The sequence below is a fragment of the Brachyistius frenatus genome, unplaced genomic scaffold (genome assembly GCF_029030835.1).
Source record: "Brachyistius frenatus isolate BFR_SWC_R1_liver_20210118 unplaced genomic scaffold, ASM2903083v1 Contig_10, whole genome shotgun sequence".
Lineage (NCBI taxonomy): Eukaryota > Metazoa > Chordata > Actinopteri > Embiotocidae > Brachyistius > Brachyistius frenatus.
Genome location: NW_027210609.1, coordinates 4,635,801 through 4,657,048, shown reverse-complemented (window position 1 = coordinate 4,657,048; position 21,248 = coordinate 4,635,801). Strand labels below are relative to the sequence as shown.

General features: G+C 37.9%; 1 protein-coding gene across 3 annotated transcripts in view; it reads left to right on the top strand.

The window, feature by feature from the left end:
* Positions 1-603: 603 nt before the first annotated feature.
* LOC138616588 (A-type voltage-gated potassium channel KCND3-like) overlaps positions 604-21,248 on the top strand; it is a 74,806-nt gene continuing 54,161 nt past the window's right edge. The window contains exons 1-2 of one of the 3 annotated variants that reach the window (XM_069691011.1): positions 604-1,026; positions 1,976-3,147. In XM_069691011.1, coding sequence (XP_069547112.1) covers positions 2,045-3,147 — 1,103 coding nt within the window. In that variant the 5' untranslated portion in view covers positions 604-1,026; positions 1,976-2,044. Of the gene's footprint in view, positions 1,031-1,975; positions 3,148-21,248 lie in introns of all 3 variants that reach the window. The other 2 variants (XM_069691009.1, XM_069691010.1) reach the window with 2 other exon arrangements.

The window sequence follows — 21,248 nt, the reverse complement described above, 5'->3', positions numbered from 1 at the left end:
CAAATCCTTTCAAAGAACCTGATGGAAAGTTTCCAATAGGACTACAAAAAAAGTGTTTTTAATCCTGAAGTCCTTTTTTTATTTTAAACAGGTGCAGAAAAAAGGAAGGTGGAAGTACTATAATCATGGTGGCCTTATTATCTGACCAATATCATTCAATCCTAGCATAGAAAAAACGGTACACATTGCACATAGTGAGGGGAAGGGGGGTTAACAGAGATTTAGCAGCCCTGGAACCCCCTAGAAGTTCAATCCGGCCATGTTAAAACAGATCATCTATTAGTATTATCCATCAGAGTATTAGTTTACAAGGAGCATTTAGTAAAGTTAAGACAGTAATTCTGCTGCATGCCTATTGGTACTAACTCAATAATATCCCAATATAATAGTTGAGTTTATTAGATTACAGTAAATCCGGTTTAGCTGTAGTATCCCCATCATTTACAAATAAACTGTCACAATGTGACATCTGCCGCTTTACTAAACAGCAGCGCAATATTGGATTCAGTAGAAGTGACAGGTGAGTTTGTCACGAATGATGGTAAAGTGAGGCAGAGGGGAGGAGGGCTGGTGACACGGAGCTGGCATAGTGAGCGAGACGCACATTGTACTTTGTGCTGGAGGAAAGGAAGCGCGCTGCTCCTCTCCATCTCATTTCACTTTCCAAACACTGATGGAGAAACAAAGAAAACAGGATATAGAATGCGTCAGACGACGTGCTCAATCCTAAAATTGAAGACCGTTTCTTCTGCGTCCCGTGGTTCGACAGGGTGGTTTATTCTGCTGCTTAACGCGTAGTTTAAAAAAAAAAAAAAAAGAAAAAAAAAAAAAAAAGAATTGCGGTCTGCTCGGTGCGGGAGTCTGTCGACCGACCAAGGAGGAGAGGTGCTCGCTGCCTCATCACCGGATGGATCGGTGCTCTTCTTCCTCTCACTCGTAACTGAGCACTCGGTCTTCATAGAAACTCTTCTGTTTCTGTTTGGAAGAGTTGGGATTTTGTTCCCTCCTCCACTCGATCTCCTTTTCGTGAGTATGTCTGTGGGTTCGCCGTTCCCTTTTCACTTAACTGCCGTCTTTGAAAATGTTGAGATGTGTTTGGAAATAAGCACATCTCAGGCGGACACATGCATCTCTTGCAGAAGTTCGCTACGTGCATGGAAAAAGTGTTTTGAGGATGTTACATCTTTTGCCATTTTGTCACTGCGTGCACGGACATAGGCTGTTTACTTCTAATGACAAATTGAGGTGATCCAGTTTATTTAACAACATGCACATCTCATTAATGTAATCAATGTAATTTAAGATTAAGGAAAGGGATAGTGGGCGTAATATTATCACGTAGATAAATCTGGAGCAGGTTCCCTCTTTCGATTCAACAGGTTTGTTTCAGTCCTTGACAGTCAGTGTTTCTCACTGTTGCTTGTTCATGATGCAGCTCTTTGCAGAAAGGTTGTAGTTGTTTATTCATTGAAGCTGCTGGTGTAGTTAATTGAACTGAATTACTGAACCGTATTCACTGTACATGTCTCTGTATATTTAAAGGAAATGTGGGCTTGAACACAAAACAAAAAACATTTAGTTCTGAAAAAATTGGTACCTGTCATCCAAACTGTGAGAGTCTTCAGATTTCAGCAGCAGTTCATTTGAAATTCTAAATTACACAGAAACTCTCTCCACTTTCCCTGTGTGCTGCCTACCTGTCATGGTTGGTTGGCACTTGTCGTTTAGTTGTTGCCTTTTATCAGCTTTTCCTCGAAATTGGATGACATTTTAATCTGTTGGATTTGGACAGAAGCTGAAGACAGTGACTGGAAATTGAAAAGAGTGAAAAAATGATTTGGAACTCAAAATATAACAAGCTTCACACTGCTTTGTGTGCAACACCATGATGGCAAACATTGATAGTTTAGTTGATCATCTAATGTGCTGCTGTTAGTTTTCACCTTTCCTCTTTTTATTGCAATATTTCCTTCAGATGCCAGTTCATTTTGAGGACAGTTGAGTCTGAAGGCGAGGAAGACTTCTTCCAAAGCTCTGCTTGACAATGGCAACAGGAGTAGCAGCGTGGCTCCCTTTTGCCAGGGCTGCAGCCATTGGCTGGATGCCTGTGGCCAACTGCCCCATGCCTCTGGCACCAAGAGATAATAGTAAGAGACAAGATGAACTTATCATCCTCAATGTCAGCGGCCGTCATTTTCAAACCTGGAGAACCACTCTGGATCGTTACCCAGACACCCTGCTTGGCAGCTCTGAGAAAGATTTCTTTTACAATGAGGAGACAAAGGAGTACTTCTTTGATCGGGACCCTGATGCCTTCAGAAGCATCCTCAACTTCTACCGAACAGGGAAGCTCCACTACCCCCGTCAGGAGTGCATCTCCGCCTACGATGAGGAGCTGACTTTCTTCGGCATCATCCCTGAGATCATTGGTGACTGCTGCTATGAAGAGTACAAGGATAGAAAGAGGGAAAACTTGGAGCGGCTGCAGGATGATCAGGAGGAGAACAAGGACATGAAACTGCCCAACTTGAACTGCAGAGAGACAATGTGGCGAGCCTTTGAGAACCCCCACACCTCCACCATGGCTCTGGTCTTCTACTACGTCACTGGTTTCTTCATTGCTATCTCAGTCATCACTAATGTGGTGGAGACGGTGCCCTGTGGTTCTACCACCAACCAGAAAGACATGCCATGTGGCGAACGCTACACGGTGGCGTTCTTCTGCATGGATACTGCCTGCGTCATGATATTCACGGTAGAGTATCTGATGCGCTTGTTTGCAGCGCCTAGTCGTTACCGTTTCATGCGCTCTGTGATGAGCATCATCGATGTGGTGGCCATCTTGCCATACTACATCGGCCTAGTGATGACCGACAACGAGGACGTGAGCGGCGCCTTTGTAACGCTGCGCGTGTTTCGAGTGTTTCGTATCTTCAAGTTCTCCCGCCACTCGCAGGGCCTGCGGATCCTGGGTTATACACTCAAGAGTTGTGCTTCAGAGCTGGGTTTCCTCCTCTTCTCGCTCACCATGGCCATCATCATCTTCGCCACAGTCATGTTCTACGCAGAGAAGGGCTCCAGCTCCACCAAGTTCACCAGCATCCCAGCTTCCTTCTGGTATACTATAGTCACCATGACGACACTGGGGTGAGTAGTAGACATATGCAAACACCCACCGCACACACACTCACTCGTGCACACATGGACACATTCAAATGTACCGATTGTAAGCATGTCTGTGCCATATCTGTATTTGTATTTGACATTTATGATTTTAATAAATGCACAAGATGCATTTGTGTGGGTTTTTTGATAAATGTATTAATTTATGAGAAGCACTTTGAATTTCAAATAAGCATTAAGACAGCCTTTTCTCATACTTCAGTAGGCTGCAGCTTATTTGAGTCTGCCAATGTGAGTAACAGTGGGTAGTGTAGCGTTTATCTATATAGTTTACCTATATCGTTTATCGTTTATCTGTATATTATCTTTATAGCTCACCAGTTGAGGAGATAGTAGATGAATCCATCCAAAACCTCTAGTTACTGAATAGATGTCCAGATGCTGCACAGGTTTGTGCGTGTGTCAATGGTTCGACTGATGTGCAGATATAGCCAGTGTTTTCCCTTTTTATCTGTAATTTCTTCTTGGGTTTAGAAATAAATGTTGACGTTTCATTTTCCATTTAATGTGACCTGGACCCCAAACATATGCCAGGTCTCAATAATTATAAAAATTATTATGACTGTTATTTAACCGTTATGATTGGCTATCCAATTAGGAAACAAACATTTTAACATTTTCCACGTCTGCGCCATTGTGATCTTACGACATGACTTCTTGTTATCTTTAAATGAACATTGATTCAGTTTGATTGTTTTACAGAAAAAAATTATATATTTATTTTACTATCTGACAAGATTTTCCTTCTACTAATTGGGGCCACACTAGGAGCACCAAATTTATGGCTTAGATATTTAGTTTAGAAATGCTTTCTGAGGAAATAATTGAACTGCATTATAATGTGAGATCTCTTCTCTGAATGCCTGGAGGCGAGATGTCCCATGAGACATATTCTGTCACCTTTATTATGATTCCACTCTGCTCTTAATCTTTCCTTCAAGCTCGCTGAGATTTGGTGCCATGAATGGCAAGGTGAACTTGAAAGTGTTCTCAAAGTTGGGCTGAGTGGAGTTCTCTGTCATGAAGTTGAAGAATAATTGTGTGCCTAAAAATCTGTTCTTCACTCAGACTCTCTTGGTAAATAATTCTGTTCGTAAATTGAAAAACTGCCTTTAGGAAAGAATGACATGCACAAAAATAATTTTGGTGGTTTCAGTGATTTCGATGAGTAATAGAAATGTGCTTTGGAAATAAATTACTATCAACATGAGCTGGCAGGAAAAGCATTTATAGAATAGCTTTAATTTTTTTCAAGTCTTTTTTGAGACAATACTTTTTCACAATAGTCTCTCCAAAAATATGAAATGCATACGTTTGAAATGGGGTTGTAGAAAAAAGAAGTTGGAAGAAGACTTTGTATATAGAGTGACAAAATCTGCATAATGAGGAGGTTGAGGCTGGATGGATCGATCAAACACAGGACTTCCACTTAGGAGACTGCTGTTCAAGTCCATGAGAAACCAAAAATCATTGTGCACTTGTTTTAAGTTACACAAGTAAACTCACTTAACATAATGTTAATTGTGTAACATACTTATTTTAAGCCAAACTATGATCTTTTACCAGACATAACCAAGTTGTTTTGCTACCTTAACCAAAACAAACATCTCGTGTGTGACATCTAACTCAAAAATGATCTTTTCCTCACCACATTGTTTTGGCGCTTAAACTCTGGGCAACTTGTTTGAATGTCTGAGAGGCTTTGAGGAAACAGCAGCATTTGGCTTTGTGGCATGAGACAAGTTGGACAGTAACATGGCCAATACAAAAAGAATGATCCAAGAAAAATGTTGACGTCTCACAATTTTAGAGTTATTAATGTGATGAATGAAAATAATGTTTTGCACTCGGGACCAATTTAGCTTGAGACTTTGTTTTACATTCTTTAGTTCAGCTGATATGATGCTTAAGCAGTGAGACGAATAAAAATGATATTTTCCAAAACTTCAGTTTCGAGCTGTAACCAACAGTTATTTACATTATCAAACAATCTGCCACCTGGTTTCAAGGTTAATTGAGCTTTTGCTCGGTGTACAAAATGATCGAAAATTGTGAGAAATACTATGATTACTATCAGTATTTTCCTGAACTGAAGGTGTTGTCTTCACATTGCTTGGTTTGTTTGTCAAAGAGTCAAAAACACAGAGATGGAGTTTATAGTTTAATAAAATGAAGAAAAACATCAGCTGAGTATCTGGAAACAGCAAATACTGGAAAAATAAACCTTAAGGATTAAGCAATTATCAATTAATGTTATTCACACTACATTATGTCTGTCTGTTCTTCTGTATTACAGCATTTTTAGTGTACAAAAGAATCCTCTTTGTGTTACCATTCCACCTATAAATCTCCACGCAGGAAAATGTCTGAAAACTCAAAAAATTCAAACTGAAGTAGCTAACTTTGGAATATATCCATTTAATTTGTCTTTCTCAGACTGCTAAAAACTCATGTTATCTTTAGTTTAACTTTAAAAAACTTTAAAAGGACTGGGGATTTCCCTTTTTCCTCACCTTTGCTGGTCAGTTTCAGCAGAAGGAACAAATAAAGAGACCAATAAGGTTTGAAATTTATGTATGTAAGTATTGTTTTAAATTTGAACTAAAATAATATAAAACTCTCATTTTACTATTAATAAGCATTTATATAGCCCAAAAAGTCTTTATTTTATAGAATTATTTCTGTAAATGAAATATAATTTAAGACACTTCTTTGCACATATACCTCCTCAAACACGACCACTCTCAATAAAGTGTTCTTCATTGAGAGTGATGTGTTCAGGGACTATGAATACTTGACCAGACAATGTGTGTGCTGTCAGGCTGCACCTCATTTGACTTTAAACAAGATACCTAAGGATGTGGCCTTGTGGATTTTTTTTTATTTTTAATGTTTTTTTAAAAAAAAAAAAAAGATAAAAAGTGACATGTTTTGCTGGCAGACCTGGAACGTTCTGTCTTTGAAGCTGATATTACTGCAGTTATTTCAGAATCATTATTTTGGTGAAAACTTGTTTTTATTATTTAGGTTGTGGTCAGTATGTCAGAGTTTTTTTCTCTGCACAAATACAAAAAATGAAAATCCAATGAAAACCTAAGCATGGATCTCCAGACCAGAAAAGCTCTGTTAGTCTTTGTGTAAGGGCTAAACGGGTTGCAGCATGACCTTACCTTACAGTATTTGTGTATGTGTGTGGCTTTGTGCGTGTATTATAAGTGTTATCTTTTGTACTGCACCTACAAAAGGATATACTGTAAATGCCAAGGGGAATGCATTGTGTAAATTGTAAACCTGAACAATGTGTTTGAGTGTTGAGCCTTTATGTCTGACACACAATAGCACCGGAACACGTAGTCCATCCACAGCTCTGATGATAGATCCTCATCAAGTACCAAGGACACTTATCTGCAGTCAGGTAACTGTCAATTGGTGCATGGTTAGAGCTCATGCAGTCATTTAGTGAATGTTGAAATTCAATTGGTGTCTCTACAGAAACCAATACCAGATATTGTATACAAAATTGTTTGAAATACTTCTGCAAAAGATCAAATATCTAAAGTCCAAAACCAACTTTAAAGGATACACAGTGTATGTTCAGACTTCCTGTGGTCTTCTGGGATAAAATACTGCTCAATTTTCTTTAACTGACTAAAAATGAAGTTTACTTCTGAAGGAAAACCATGGGGGAAGACCAAGAGGGAAGCTAAAAAAGAATAAGAAAAAGCAATACTTTAATTTGACACTATTTAAAATAAGAATATTATTTCATGTTTGGCAGTGCTTCAGTACTGCACATAAATCTGAATATCATGTACATGGTATTTTGCTTTTTGCAGCACTGTGCATTGACCTTCTGTGATCACAACCCCCCAAAAAATGTTTTTCCCCACAAACCTATAATATACATGTCAACAAACAAACGCAGAAGTGCAAATGTAGTCTTTGTTTTAGAACCCACGCTAAAGAAACAAAGCAAATGGATGAAAATATGTCGGTACAGTATGTGCCCTCTGATCTCCTTCAGCTTCTTTCATGTGCCGTAAGAGAGGCTATTGTGTGTAATTACAACTACAAATGAACAACCAGCAGCCTTTCATGAGGCTCCGTATTCTCTCCTGCCTGTTGCCTGTCGTTCTGTTTGCCTGCTGAAGGACATATGCTCAGGAGATGAGTTCATCAATAACCCATCTGTCAATGCACATAAAAAGTCACAGAGGAACATCTTTAATCTAACATAGTGATGGTATGGGTTTTTTTGTTTTTTGTTGGTTTTTTCTTTTCATTTTTTTTTTTCTCAGTCTCTAATTCAGCGCTTCTGGTTATCTTAAAGCAATCTCTCTTCTATGTCTATCTCTCTCTCTTTTTCAAATCTATCTGCTTTTTTTGTGTGTCTGTTTGTACAGTATATCTGTCATGAGATATAAGTTTAAATGACATACAAAAAACTCATCACAGTGTTTATTATTTATCAGCTTTAGTTTTTATTTCCACACCAAAAGCCTTCATTAGATATATATATATATATATATATATATATTGATATAAAAATTGACCATAATGAGTCTTTGACCCAACATACTCTGTACTTTAAGTGTTTATATTAATTTTCCGGTGATCCAAAACCTACTGAAAACATTCGCTCTCATTCCATTTGCAGCTGATACAAACCATAACCTATCCCTGAAGTTGTACTCTTTAAAGTTTTAGAAAGACACATTTAGAAAAGAATGGAAAACATTTGATGTCCCACACTGAATTAGCTTTAAAACCACTGAATCCCAAATTTCTCCTTTGTTAGACCCTCATTGCCTACTAAATTCCCACATCTTTTAAACTCCGTATTCCCAGTTTGCTATACAGCCTTTTAACATCACATCCTGGGTCCATATTAACTGTTAGATGGATTCCCATGATGAGTAAACTTCTTCATGTGTAAAATCAGTAAAGCACCCATTTTATTTTGAGTAAGAAAAAAACTGCTTTAAAGTTCAGTAAAGTCAAATTATAGACATCATGGCCCCATTAAAGTGCTGTGAAGTACTGAAACAACCACCACACACAAACAAGCCAGCAAACATCGAGGCATATAAATCAGGCATAAATCATAGCTAATAAGTTATAGGCCTGAATTCTAATGACAAATTCTTCGTTGAAAAGTTCTAAACCTTTGATGTTGACAGTTGACAATAAAGTCTGTCAACTGTTTATCAGATGAGTTTGAGATATAACCCCAAAGAGCACATATACACATTCAGATGCTGATTCATTCGCACACATGCATAGTTATTGCCTTTGATCTTGTCTTGGCTTTATGACCTGCCTCCTCGCGCCCTCTCCGTGTCTGCGTGAGCCCAGACAGCACAGCGCAGCAGTTCTGGGTAATGGGCTGGAGCTGTGGGAGATGAGGGGGGAAGGAGACTGACTGGCTGTATAATCAGCCGCTTTCACTGTCCAGGAACAGGGGTGTTAAATCAACCTCAGGTGGCTGATAAAAGGATCTGGATTGAATCTCTGTAAGGTCTGCTCCCCGCGGCTGCCTGCCGATGCTGGCACTGTCGGAGCTGGCTGGATACACCGCCACTGGCATCAGTGGGATAGCGTCCAAAAGATTGATGAGGGAGGAGAAAACCCTCTCCCCCACTCTCTTTCTCTCCATGACTGTCTTGTTCTTCCAGTCCCCCCCCCCCCCTCCACCCCCCTCACTCCTCATGAGTCTCCCAGTGGAATAGCTATTTTGAGAACACGCGCACTATGTGTGAAAGGGAGTTAGCAGTTTCAACTATAATCTGATACACGATCCAGACACGATGGATGAGAGCAGTTGTTTTTACCTGCATGACAGGTGCACTGAAAGCAAAGGTTCACTGGCATGCCACTGGCTCTCCCAGGTCTCCCACGCCTCTAAAAACATTATTAACTCAATAATGAGAGAAATATTAATGAGGTGTGCATTGAAATCTGACTCTGGTGTTATAATTAGAGTGATTCTCCCAGTTGTGGAGTCCTGGTCCTGGACGAAGGCTTGTTCTGTAGCAGAAAGTGAGAGAAATGTTGTTATGCATGTAGGTCATGTTCCCATCTCTGCCTTAATCAGTGGCTATATATAATCTGCTTCTTTCTTCAGAGAGACTTTTAGCTCGCTCCCCTCTGTGTTCTCTGCTCAACATCTCTATTAGACAAAGTGGACTGGGCCCAGGGGCCACAGGCAGGAAGAGTGAGGTCAGACGAGTGGTGTTTGGGTTCACAAGAGCTTGGTGGTGCAGGGTTGATTGAAATTAAGAGGAAATTAGCTGAGAAAGAAGAACAAGGGGGTGTGTGTCAGTTTTGTTCATGAACCAAACTGTCTTACTCATGCAAATACACATTGAGTAATTAACGATCAATGAATATCGATTAAGCAAATTTTTCAGTGAATTTCTTAAACTCAAATTATGCTGAGAAAGTCTGTGGAGTATTATGTATATTTTCTCAATTGCCCATGTGTACAAAGATTAATCTAGACTATATGATTGATTAATTTGTGTGGGGACACCCAATGCAGTACGAGGTGCATCGAGAGTTCAGTGACTGCGCCTATAACAAACAAAAAATGTACCCAATTTATATGCAACCTCCATCATTCAAGGTAGTCCCTTATCCAGTGATGCATGGTTCCCCGGACTCCGGTTAGGCTTCAAACAGTCTCTGAAAGTCCCATTTTGTGAGCGCACCAACTACCATCTGCGATTCACACTGGATCTCCACCACAGTGTTAAAACTGTGACCCTTCAGCTTGAACTTAAATTTGGAGAACAAAAAAAAGTCCAGGACTTAAATGCACCAAGTTGGGGGATGAGGAGAGACAATTGGGTTGTTGTGGGTGAAAAACTAGCACGTTGTCATGTTAGAGAAAACAAGTGCCATCGTTTGCGCCGAATGTTTTCCCTCAAACGACTGAGCCAATCACAGTTGAACTCGGTGTTGACAGTCTGACCCTGGCGGACGAATTCATGGGGCTCAACACCGCAATTAATTCTGACTCGATAACCACCTTGGGTCTTGGACAGTCCTTCTTGAAACATAAGTCTTAGTCAAAACACCTCGCCTGGCTCATTGCTTCATTCCCGCAGGTTTTCTGAAGCATTTAAAGGGTCTCCATTGCCAATTTCTAAAGTGGAACACAAAATGTAATACGCACTCTCTATAAAGTCCAGATCGAAAATAAAATCACAAATGTGCACATACCAGTGGTCACAAATTACGTGTAACACAGGTGCTGATGTTGATTAAACATTACAGATGGTGGAGTCAGATCAGATTTGCTCAATAGTACTTGTAATATGTTTAGAAAGCACTCACCAATGGTTTGGTTCTGCCAAAAAAGGGGTCAGATCAGAAAATGTTGTTTTTTTCTCTCTGGAAGATATTAGTACCCCCTTTTTAAAACAATTTTTTTTAATTTTTTTATTTAGGCCTAATTGCAGGGGTTTATTAAACTGATATGCCAGCAAAGGGTCTAGACTATATCATAGTGGAAAGGGCCATTACAAATTTCCAAAGTGCCTTTCTCAAATAGCTGGTTTTATCCCAACAATAGTTTAGAACCCAAAGCTAATCAGTTTACAGCAATATCAAATGATGGGACCGGCAAGTGTTTCGCATTTGGCTTCATCAATTAACAAAAGCATCCTACTAACTACTAGAGCCCAACACGTGTACTTTTCAGGCTTTCTGATGTATCCCCACATAGAGACTATAGATGAATCGACAAAATTTCGGACTTTTTTTGTATTACCCATCAACATTGCTGTTTTTTAGTTTGGATCTTTTGGCAACTGGCATTTTTCAGCAACTGATAAGCTTCATCCATAAATTCTTTGCCTCAAAGTCTGTGTTCCTCATGAATATTTTAAAACATGTAAATGGAGTCAATTGTCTGACTTGGCCACTGATCCCCCACGATGCTTTAAGACCACAAAAACAAGTCTGGAGCAGTGAGTTTGGTGACAATAAAGGGAACCATAATCTCGGGCCTGGGTTTGATGAAAGGTATTCTTAACTTCGCTCTTAGCTCAACACCTGCTTATGTGTAAAGGGATTAATTAGCACTGAGTAGAACAAAGCGTCTCACATTGGAACTGAATTAAGTGTCTAACTTTTTTTTTTTTTTTAAAGCATACATATAATATTGAAACAACTGTTGCTTTTTCTTCATTTTTGATCAAAACATGGAATCTCACCGTTTAGGAAAATGGAATTGCTGTGTTGTTTCTAGCCTTTTGATGTTATCGTTATGTAAATGCTATATTTTGTATGTTGGGTGTTTTGTGTTTACTGTTAATACTGGATAATTGGTAACAGAAGTAAGGAGTTGGATAGCATTTGGGGAAGTAATGAATGCCAATTAATTCTGAAATGACATACATTGTTTAGTTAATAATTCAGGAACTCTGCTTCAAGCTCAAACAGAACTGGGATGTAGAGCTGCATCGTTTGTAAGAGGGAATGTTCTTTCACACAAATCATTAGAGGTTACAGACTATAGTAGTTTTCTGTGGCAGCCTGCTTTCAAATAGAATTAATGGGCTATTTTGCTGCCTTGCTGGACCCCTGGGGTCAAAACGAGTGGAGCTTGTAGGAAATTAGAAATATTCCTTCCTTTATCGGGGCAAGATGCTCTTGGAGCCAATCTCCCAACACAAGACTCTTTAATAGAAGCTTTTCTAATGATAGCTGTGGAATTTAATTTAGTTCCAACACGGGTTCATTTAACACCTAAACTAATTTAAAAGGAATTAAACTTGCAAAGGATAGTGGTTCCTGCCATTTGTAATAACCTCTGCTCTCTCTCACAATTTCTCTTTCTCCGACTGCTGGTAAAGTGACCAAAGCCTTATCCCGGTGTACCATGTGCTCAACACACACACACACACACACACACTACCCTCAATGTACACACAAGCACTTCCATGTGCTGACCTCTAGTTTGACAGCAGTAAACAAGAGAAATTGGCTGATAACACTGCGGTGCCGAGTTTTTATTCACACTGCATAAAAACTGTATTAGTAGTTCCATCAGTTATCTTTCAGGGCGCAGCAGCAGCAGCACAGCATGTGTACACAAAAATCACCTGTCAGATCATCAGATCGTGTTACTTCTGCATGAACCAGGTTCAGGAACAGGAGCGGCAGTCATTTTTTGGGCTGACGCATCACCGCAAAAATGATTTCTTAGTGCATCACAAGAGTTGCATCGTTTTCTTTTTTATAATGATCAAGCAATTATCCTTGGGTGTATAGGAGGAGGTTTGACTTAAAAATGACCAATTTAATACCACACATTAAATAAATACAAAGGTACATTCTAACATAAAGAAGTTTCCACACAACCTTTTCTATATATAAAGTTTAAATATAGACATCCAGTATAACCAAGTGACAGCTTCAAGGGCTCAAAGATGAAGCCAACACTTAGTGCTAAAACCAGTTCCTCGAATGGCCATTTGAGACTGTCTGTTTAAAGCATGTTTAAAGCCTAATGCTACAAAAAATGTTTTAGTATGTATAGCTAATTTCCCTATTCATGACAACAATGTGGGAACTGAATTTTTATTTTACTCACCCGTTTAAATTGTACTAAGGCTTTAAGTTGCATAATCACATGCATAATTAAGGATGGGGCTGCTTTGAGTGACAGGTTGGTGCTGTGACAGAGTTGTAGTAGTAGTCATTTTTATTTGTATACCACAATTCATACAAGTTCAACTCAAAGTGCTTTACATGAGTAAAATTACAAAGGATAAACACGAGACAAAACCAAACACATAAAGATAATTACATCAAATTAAATAAACTGAAAACAAACTCCCAATAAAAAAATAAAAAACACAAAGTCCATAAATAGTTAATAATTGTGATACCACTAAACCAACATAAAGGCAAGACTAAAATAATAAGTTTAATGTTCAGTTTAAAGCTGTGAACTGGGTTTGAAGTCTTGATCTCCTTTAGGAGGACACTCCAGAGGTGAAGGCATGACACAAAATGTAGCATTTCTAAAGGTCTCAGGTCTGGAAGTAAACAGGGTCTGAGGATTTCAGTCGTCTAGGAGACGCATTAACAATTTAATGTTAGTATAAATATGTTTAATAATGCAGCTTTAAAACGGCTGCTAATGGTTTCACAGCTGCAGCATATATTTGACTCCATCAGTGCAAAATTTTTCAGTTTTAAAATTAATTTAGTTACTTCTTTTATTAAACCCTTCATCTGAAAACCCTTTATCTATCTTCAGAGCAATCCAGCTTGAATAGGCCAAACTGTTCACTGTCATTTTCTGCTGTCACTGGACTCCAAGTTTTTTGTTCCTTTTTTTCCCTTTCATCTCTTTTTCTACCCCCAATTTTTTTAGGACTATACTGTTGCCACTAAAGTATAATGATTGTTTTTCATATTTGACTTGCAATAACAAAGCACTGAAGTGACTACAGACTATAAAGTAAACACCAGCAGCTTTTTAACCATTATAGTATGCACATATGTTCTCCTCACAGTCTGAATGAAGCAGTAAACATGTCAGCAGTGAGACAAAGGGACCTGTGGTTTTTGTATATCAAAGGTTACTAAGATATTTCTTCCCTTTCATTGTCATTATGTCATAAAGAAAACCACTAGTGCTGGGGAAAATAGGGCTGAGGCATTTACATTTTTTTATATGCTGGATTTTGTTTTGTCAGCTTCCTTGAAGAAAGTCTCTCCGCTGTAATCAAGAGCTGTCAGCGTCTCTGATTTTCCTTCCCACCTTCCACATCAAACACGGAGACAGCCTCTGCTGCGTGTATGTTTAGCAAGGAATGACAACATTTTTTGCCAGCAAGCGCAAGAAGAAATTTTGTTTGGCCCCTTCAAACATGTTTGAGTTTTCTTCTTTTGTAATGTAAATTAATACATGTTTGGCTGTCTGCTTTACAAATTTGTAATATTGTCCATGACATGTTTCCTAAGCCTTTGAGGGAGTAGTAGTGGCCTGTTGCGCTCGGTTAGCTGATTGGCCTTGGAGTGGTGGCACGCACTCAGATGAGTGAGTGTGTGTGTGTGTGTGTGTGTGTGTGTGTGTGTGTGTGTGTGTGTGTGTGTGTGTGTGTGTGTGTGTGTGTGTGTGTGTGTGTGTGTGTGTGTGTGTGTGTGTGTGTGTGTGTGTGTGTGTGTGTGATTGAATTTGGCACGCTATGGTCAACAAACTGAGCGGAAGTTTAGGAAGATGATGTGAAATTAGGTTAAGGAAAAGGCAAGAAGTGCAAAAGCATGGAAGAGGAGAGATGGACAAATTTTAATTTTATGAAATAAAAACATCTAATCAATATGAAGGAAACAATAGACGAGAAGGTATGAACAAAGAAAGGCAATCGCGTTATAATGGGAGGGCAAAAAGGAAAAGGAAGGTAGTAAACGTCAAATTAAAAAGAAAAGGAAGCAAGGAGGAGAGATGTGATGCTATCTAGTTTTCAACATGTTATCTCAAGATGTTGGTATAAGGGCACAAAGAAGAACCTTGAATGACATGGCATGCTCTGTACTTGAATGAGTTATTTTTAGATGCTTGGCCCTTATCTCACTACACAGCTGGCACGTTTTTTAGCACAGAGAAAAGGTAAAGAAAATGTATTACTAACCTTCAATGTGCTGTGAAGGATGACACAGGCAAGGAAACAAGTGGTATGGTTACAGTGTCTGAGAGGACAGTGAAGGTTAATTGAACATATCGTAAAAATTGAAATGCAGTGCGTGACACGGAGAGAAACAAAGACATTTTTTATCGTGCCTTTCATTTTAAACAAATTCAAATTGCATATAGGTGAATGTCTCACGAACTGTGTGAGCGTGTCATCTGGGGTGCATATGTCTACCTGACATTATAAATACTGCATGTTTATTTGTTTTCCATTACAGTCTGAAATGCAGCTTGAGGATACAGTGTCGTGCCTCCCTTTTTTACCTCCCTTTTAAATATCAATTTATATGCAGCCAGACTTCAGTAGATGTTAAAAAAAAAAAAGTGTGATCTGGCATTTGTCTAAATCAAATCTTTTTTTTTCTTCAATATCAAAATTGAAAGTGATGAGGTGGTTTTGTGTCATTCATGAAGCAAGATAGCGATCCTTTAACTAGAACGAGTTTTTTTTAGTTGTACAGCAAAAGTAATCAACATTATGTCAACATGTTATTTTGTTATAATGAAGTCACACAATACATTCTATTGAAGGGTAGTGTTGCAATATTGTGTCATCGTCAGGGAATGGCAATGCACAGGTTCTTTATTTAACTTAATCAACAATTAGTATTGACAATAATGGTTATTTATATTATTATGCATTAGAAATGGCGACATTAACACAACAATGTTTTGAAGTTTTCTGTGATTTCTGTGATCGTTTTTAACTGTATACTTGTTTTTTGTTGTTTGAATAATGGGGAAAATTGTTTTTGTGAAATCCAGCCGGAAACCAAAGAGTGGTCTGTTTACCTGTTTGTCTTCATACTTTCCAGATTTCTTTTTGAAGCACTTATTGGGGAAAAAAAACAAAAAACCTCACAAACAGGGTAAATCAAATGCAATATGTAATTACCTGCAGAGAGCATTATCTCTCTCTTCCTCAGGTTTGCAAAGAGACTCATTTAAATATAAAAAAAGACCTTTCAAACAAAAATGGCTGCATTTAAACATTTGAAACATTTGTAGACTAGAACATGTTATGTTTGCAAAAGAAGCACTGGATTTTGATTTTACAACTGTTGCAAAAGGGTGAACAAGTCCAGCAACAATTCAAGAAAGCTCAAGATTCAACAGTGTTCCTTGATTTTTAAACCTTTTTGTCTTCAGGATGTTTGACCCATTTGAAGGTCTCATGTTTTACACTATTCTAGTGTTTTATTTGCTGTCTTGATATCCATAAGAAGATCTCTAAATAGTTTTACATTCTCTCTCGACCTATATTGAACACGCTGTTTTGTTTCTGTGTGTTTAGGGGCGTATTAATATCAGTGACCCTCTCTCCTGATTAGATGATTCTTTTCTGAGTAACGCATGCCCAGGCCAACCATGGATCTTTTTCTGATTGTAGCTTGTTAGCGCCACAATAGATTGACCACTAGGTGTTCTCTAAAACATAAAAGTCTGGACAGTCGCCTGTGCTGAAGGTGGACAAGTCTGTGACATCACAACTTTATGAGGGAACAAACTCTCCGTGGACATTTTTAGAGTATTTATGTAGCACATAGACTTGCTTTGTAATCAAGAAGAAATATGCAATATGCATCAATATGTAACCACATAAATCCTAAAGTCCAATAACATAATTACAGACAGGCACTTACCAAATCCTATAAATCAACTTGGTGAATCCCAGTTTAGTTAAATTTGAAACTATCCAAAGATCAGGGATCATCTCTCTGCTGTTTGCAGACGATGTGGTCCTGTTGGCCTCTTTACACTGTGACTTCCAGCATTCACTGGGGGGGTTTGCAGTCGAGTGTCAAGTGGCGGGGATGAGAGTTAACACCCCCAAATCTGATGTAATAATTAACGTCATGAACACAAGCTGCAGACCTTAACAGTTGCCATAAAAGATATGCAAGATGACAGTTGGACTGGTTGATCTGAATTCACTGTTTAGTTTCTCCAGATGTGCTGTTTAAAGAATGTAAGAAAAAGCGACTGTGAACCAAAAGTGGAGCGAACTGTGATGCTGGTTTATAACATGAAACGCACTAAAAAACTGGAGGGATACTAAAGAATAAATGTAATCACAACTTGTTTGATGAAATTCAAAAAGCAAAGAGTTATTAATGTTGTATAGGAAGCAGTTGCTGTGTAATTTGTTTGGTTTAGTTGAGTATTTGGTCGTGGTTGTGGCCTATAATAGATGTGTAGCAGTAATTTAGCTAAACAGGCTTTTAAGACAGTATTTTATTTACTCCCATGCAGCTTTCAGACTTATTAATGTGTGATAGCAGTCATGTAAGTGAAGTTTATTAAGCCTATACTTCAATTTTAGGGGCAGTGAACCTTTGTGCATCAGACTGGATTGCAATTAAGCATTTGAAACCAAGGACATATTCTTATTTTTTTTTAGTCGTTTCTGTTATGATTAAATTGGTGAAGTAAAACTACAAAAAGCAATCATGATCAGTGGCTCATTTGCAATTTCTCTGCCCTTGTTTTAGCTTGAGCTTTTCATATTGTTGGCCTTGTATTCTCCATCACCATCATTTTAAATACATTTTGAAAAAAAGAATGAGCCACAGAAATTAAGACAACATTTTCAAAGCTACTATAATGTAATTGAGGTGTCAACAGAACACAACAATTACTAACTGCGACCAATTGGAGAAATAAATTGACCAAGTGAATTGTATGTCATTTTTGAATGTCAAAGAGCTGCTTCCATTTCTGAACACTCCATAATGAATAGCGTCTTGGATGGGCAGATTGGTTCTCATTTGAGCAACGGAGTAATCATGTGCCATGACTGTCCAGTATATTAATATAAATATCAGAAGCCAACCATAAAATACAACAGGTTGTTGAACTTTTGTTTGGATCATGATGGATATGTAACAGAAAGTCTTACACATTATTTATTATTATTAAATGTTGCATGATATTAATACATTATTGCACACAAAAAAAAATCATCCAATGTAGGTGTTTGATATACTTTATATTGTAATGCACATGTGAAATTGATTTAACAGTGTTTACAAAGTGCTTCACAATGAATATTAAAAATGCATAAATTCAACAATAACACAAAATGGTCAACAAAAAAATATAGAAAAACCAATAGGGATGATCAACAATTTTGTAACAATGACAGCCCATATATATGGTTGATTTTTTTTTGTTTAAAAAAAAAAAAGCTTTTTAAAGAGTGGTACAGACTCAGCTGACCTGACAGTAAGAAGGAGGCTATAATGTTTAGGCAAAAGCCCAGTTGCCCTTTCTTTCGAGCCTGTACTGTGGGACATTTAGAAGCAATTGTTCAGATGATTTGAGTTATCTACGGCAATAGTAAAAGGGTGCAATGCTATAAGCTTTTAATGTGAACAGGACAATCTTCAACTGATTTCTTAAATATACAGGAAACCAATGTCATTGGGCCAGAATTGGCGTAATATGTTCCCTTTGTTTAGTGTTTGTCCAAAGCCTGACTGCTGCATTTGTAACCAATTGGAAGTCGTGAAATTGCAGACTGTCTTCAACAAGAAGTCACAGTAATCCAGGCAGGAAGAGATAAAGGCTCTGACAATTTGCTCGATGATGTTCTTAGGCAATGCTGGAGTAACTTTAGCAATATTTATGAGTTGCAAAAAACAGGTCTAGACCTATTTCTAAACGTGATCGTCAAAAGTTTGACTTTAATCAGATGCAACAAAAAGATTTACTGCAAATGGTTTTATTGTCCCTGTTAATACTGCAATTACTGGGATAAAAAAACAAAACACCACAGTAAACATCATTATCACAACAATCATTCTTTAAAAACTACTGTCACAAAAAACAGATTTTGTTTTTTTGTTTTTGTTTAAGGCATGTCTGTGAGATTCTGTACTCATGCACACTTTGTTTCCTTTTATGTGCAGATAGTTGTGAAAGAACCTGAAAAATCCTGCACATTTTTAATCATTTATACTTTTCCCAGAGTGGGTTTAAGCCTTCATCCTATCTATAAAACTTTATGTAGTCCAAGAACTGAAGGAAGTTTCTCCTGCTGGGTATCAATAGTTACAAGGCAAAATGTTAAAATCTAATAACTACACAGTTATAATGAGCTCTTACAAGCTAGCCAGCATCTCTACGTTACTACCAACAAATACCACGGCTAAAGTTTCAGCATACCCATGAAAAGAAAACTTTTTTTTGACGCAGGGAGTTTTCCTCTATTCAGTCGTGTAAGTCTTTCTTCTCACTAAACATAGGGCCCTGTTTTCATACCTGTGTCGGTAAAGAGGTGCCAGCGCAGTGCAATTTTGGTGTCAATTAAGAGGTGAATCTGCGCCACAAAAATAGTAAATCGGCACAAGCGCAAAAAGAAGCCACTTGTACTGCATCAAAATGCCAATGCACCTGGATCTGTGCTGTTCCTGCATTGCTCTATGTATGAAAATAACGTCTGAGATGGCAAGAACCAAAATGCCAGACTTGAGCCTTAAAAACAGCTATTCAAAAATCTTGTGACATTAATGTGCCGCTCGTGATGTCATTGCTCGTCATAGAGTATGACAGCGGTTTTGTTACTGTCAAAAAGTTTTGCCATATATTTAATGCAATCTTTTTGAAGCTGAATTAGGCTGAAAATATGGCACATTAAATTATATCTTTTCATTCTTATTTTACTTTTAAAGAAAAACAAAGAGAAACATTTTTACCAGATGGTTTAACCCACAGATTAAATATCACAACTTGTTTGATTCTTCATTATTTACTAACTTTATTTTATTAATCTTTATTTCACAATTGTCATCAGATTACACCACATCACTTGTATTTTTTTCATCATAATTTACATTTAGGGTTAATTTCTGTTAAGTAATAACGTGAACAAGCATCTGTACAGAAACCTATTTGGATTTGATTGTGTGGTGATATTTCTTTTATCAGTGTGTGCTACTCTGTACAGTTTGTTCTGCTGTTCTACTTCTGCTTGACTGAGCTGTACGTGAAGCTGATACCCAGTCAGTTGTTCCTTTTCAGAGGGTGAAATTACAAAATACTCTTTTGCTGTTTTCACATCCCTCAAATAGCTTGTCTTTGCAGTAGATCGGTGTTATGTCACATTTTGACTGTGGAGTAACTTCAGGTTGACCTGATTTTTATCTTATCATTTATTGAACCCAATGAAGTCACACTTCAAACGTGGATTTATTTTGTGCAGCGTCAGTGATTTTACCTCTAAATCCAGGAATAAAATTGCCTTGAGGCTAATGAGGTCACAACAGAGGAAAAATGGCTTCCTGCTAATGTCCTGTCACATACACATTTAACTATATAAACTCCAGTTTTTTCTTGCTCAGTATTTTTAGATCATTGTCCCCTTACAATGGCTCATGTGCTCATATGATGTAGACATGTATAGCAGTATGCAGCAGTAAAACCATTACAGATGGTTAAATAAACCCACATATCAGTCTCATGCAGAAATTCAACACTGAACTGGAATTTAGTGTAGAGACTATGTGACTCCCATATTAGGCTGGGGCTTTCGCTTTCAGGGCCATTAAACGTATTATAAGTCTCATTATATTATGCTGTACTCTTGAATTGCTTGTTTGGACACCGCTGCGGTTGCTGAAATTTTCGAGATGGCCCATAACGAGGCACCAATGTCAGTTGGCTTAATTTAGTGGCACTTCTTTGTGGCAAAGGGTCAAATATAAAGAGTGCACTCAGTGCCCCGCTGCTGCTCATGGCCTTGTGTGCGTGCCAAATAACCCATTTGTTTCTATTTAGTCTGCACTTCTGACTTTTTGTGTTGCACCTGTGTTTCTCAATTCTTTATAAAACTCTTCAGGAGATTGCATAGATTTGTTTTCCACATAGCTGTCACCTCACATCTAACAGTGATTGCTAGTATTGATTTTTTTTTCTGTATCCAGCCTCAAGAGCTTGTTGTATCTGAACCTCTGTTTGTTTTAATAATTTAAGAAAGGATTTTGAGAATGGAGGCTTGAAGTGGAGTAATAATCTATGCCTTTGGCAGATGTCACAAAGGCATACATAAGGATATCAAACTATGTTTTGATATTAAAAAGTTTCTAAAGTTATACACTTTATGTTTTCAAACTTGTCATTCAGTATTCTCCTGTTTCCTCCTCACAATATAAGCCATCACGTGGTGTGTGGTTTTATAAAGAAGCATCACGAGCTAGAAATGTTTGGTTTGTTTCACCAGAAAGTTAATACATCTTTGATTCAGCTAATAGCAGAGCAGTCAAAAACAACAGGGAGCCTTCTATGGGCAGAAATATGTGTGAGTAGAAACGGAATCTGAATCATTTATATTTGAATTTGAATTGCAAATCTTGCT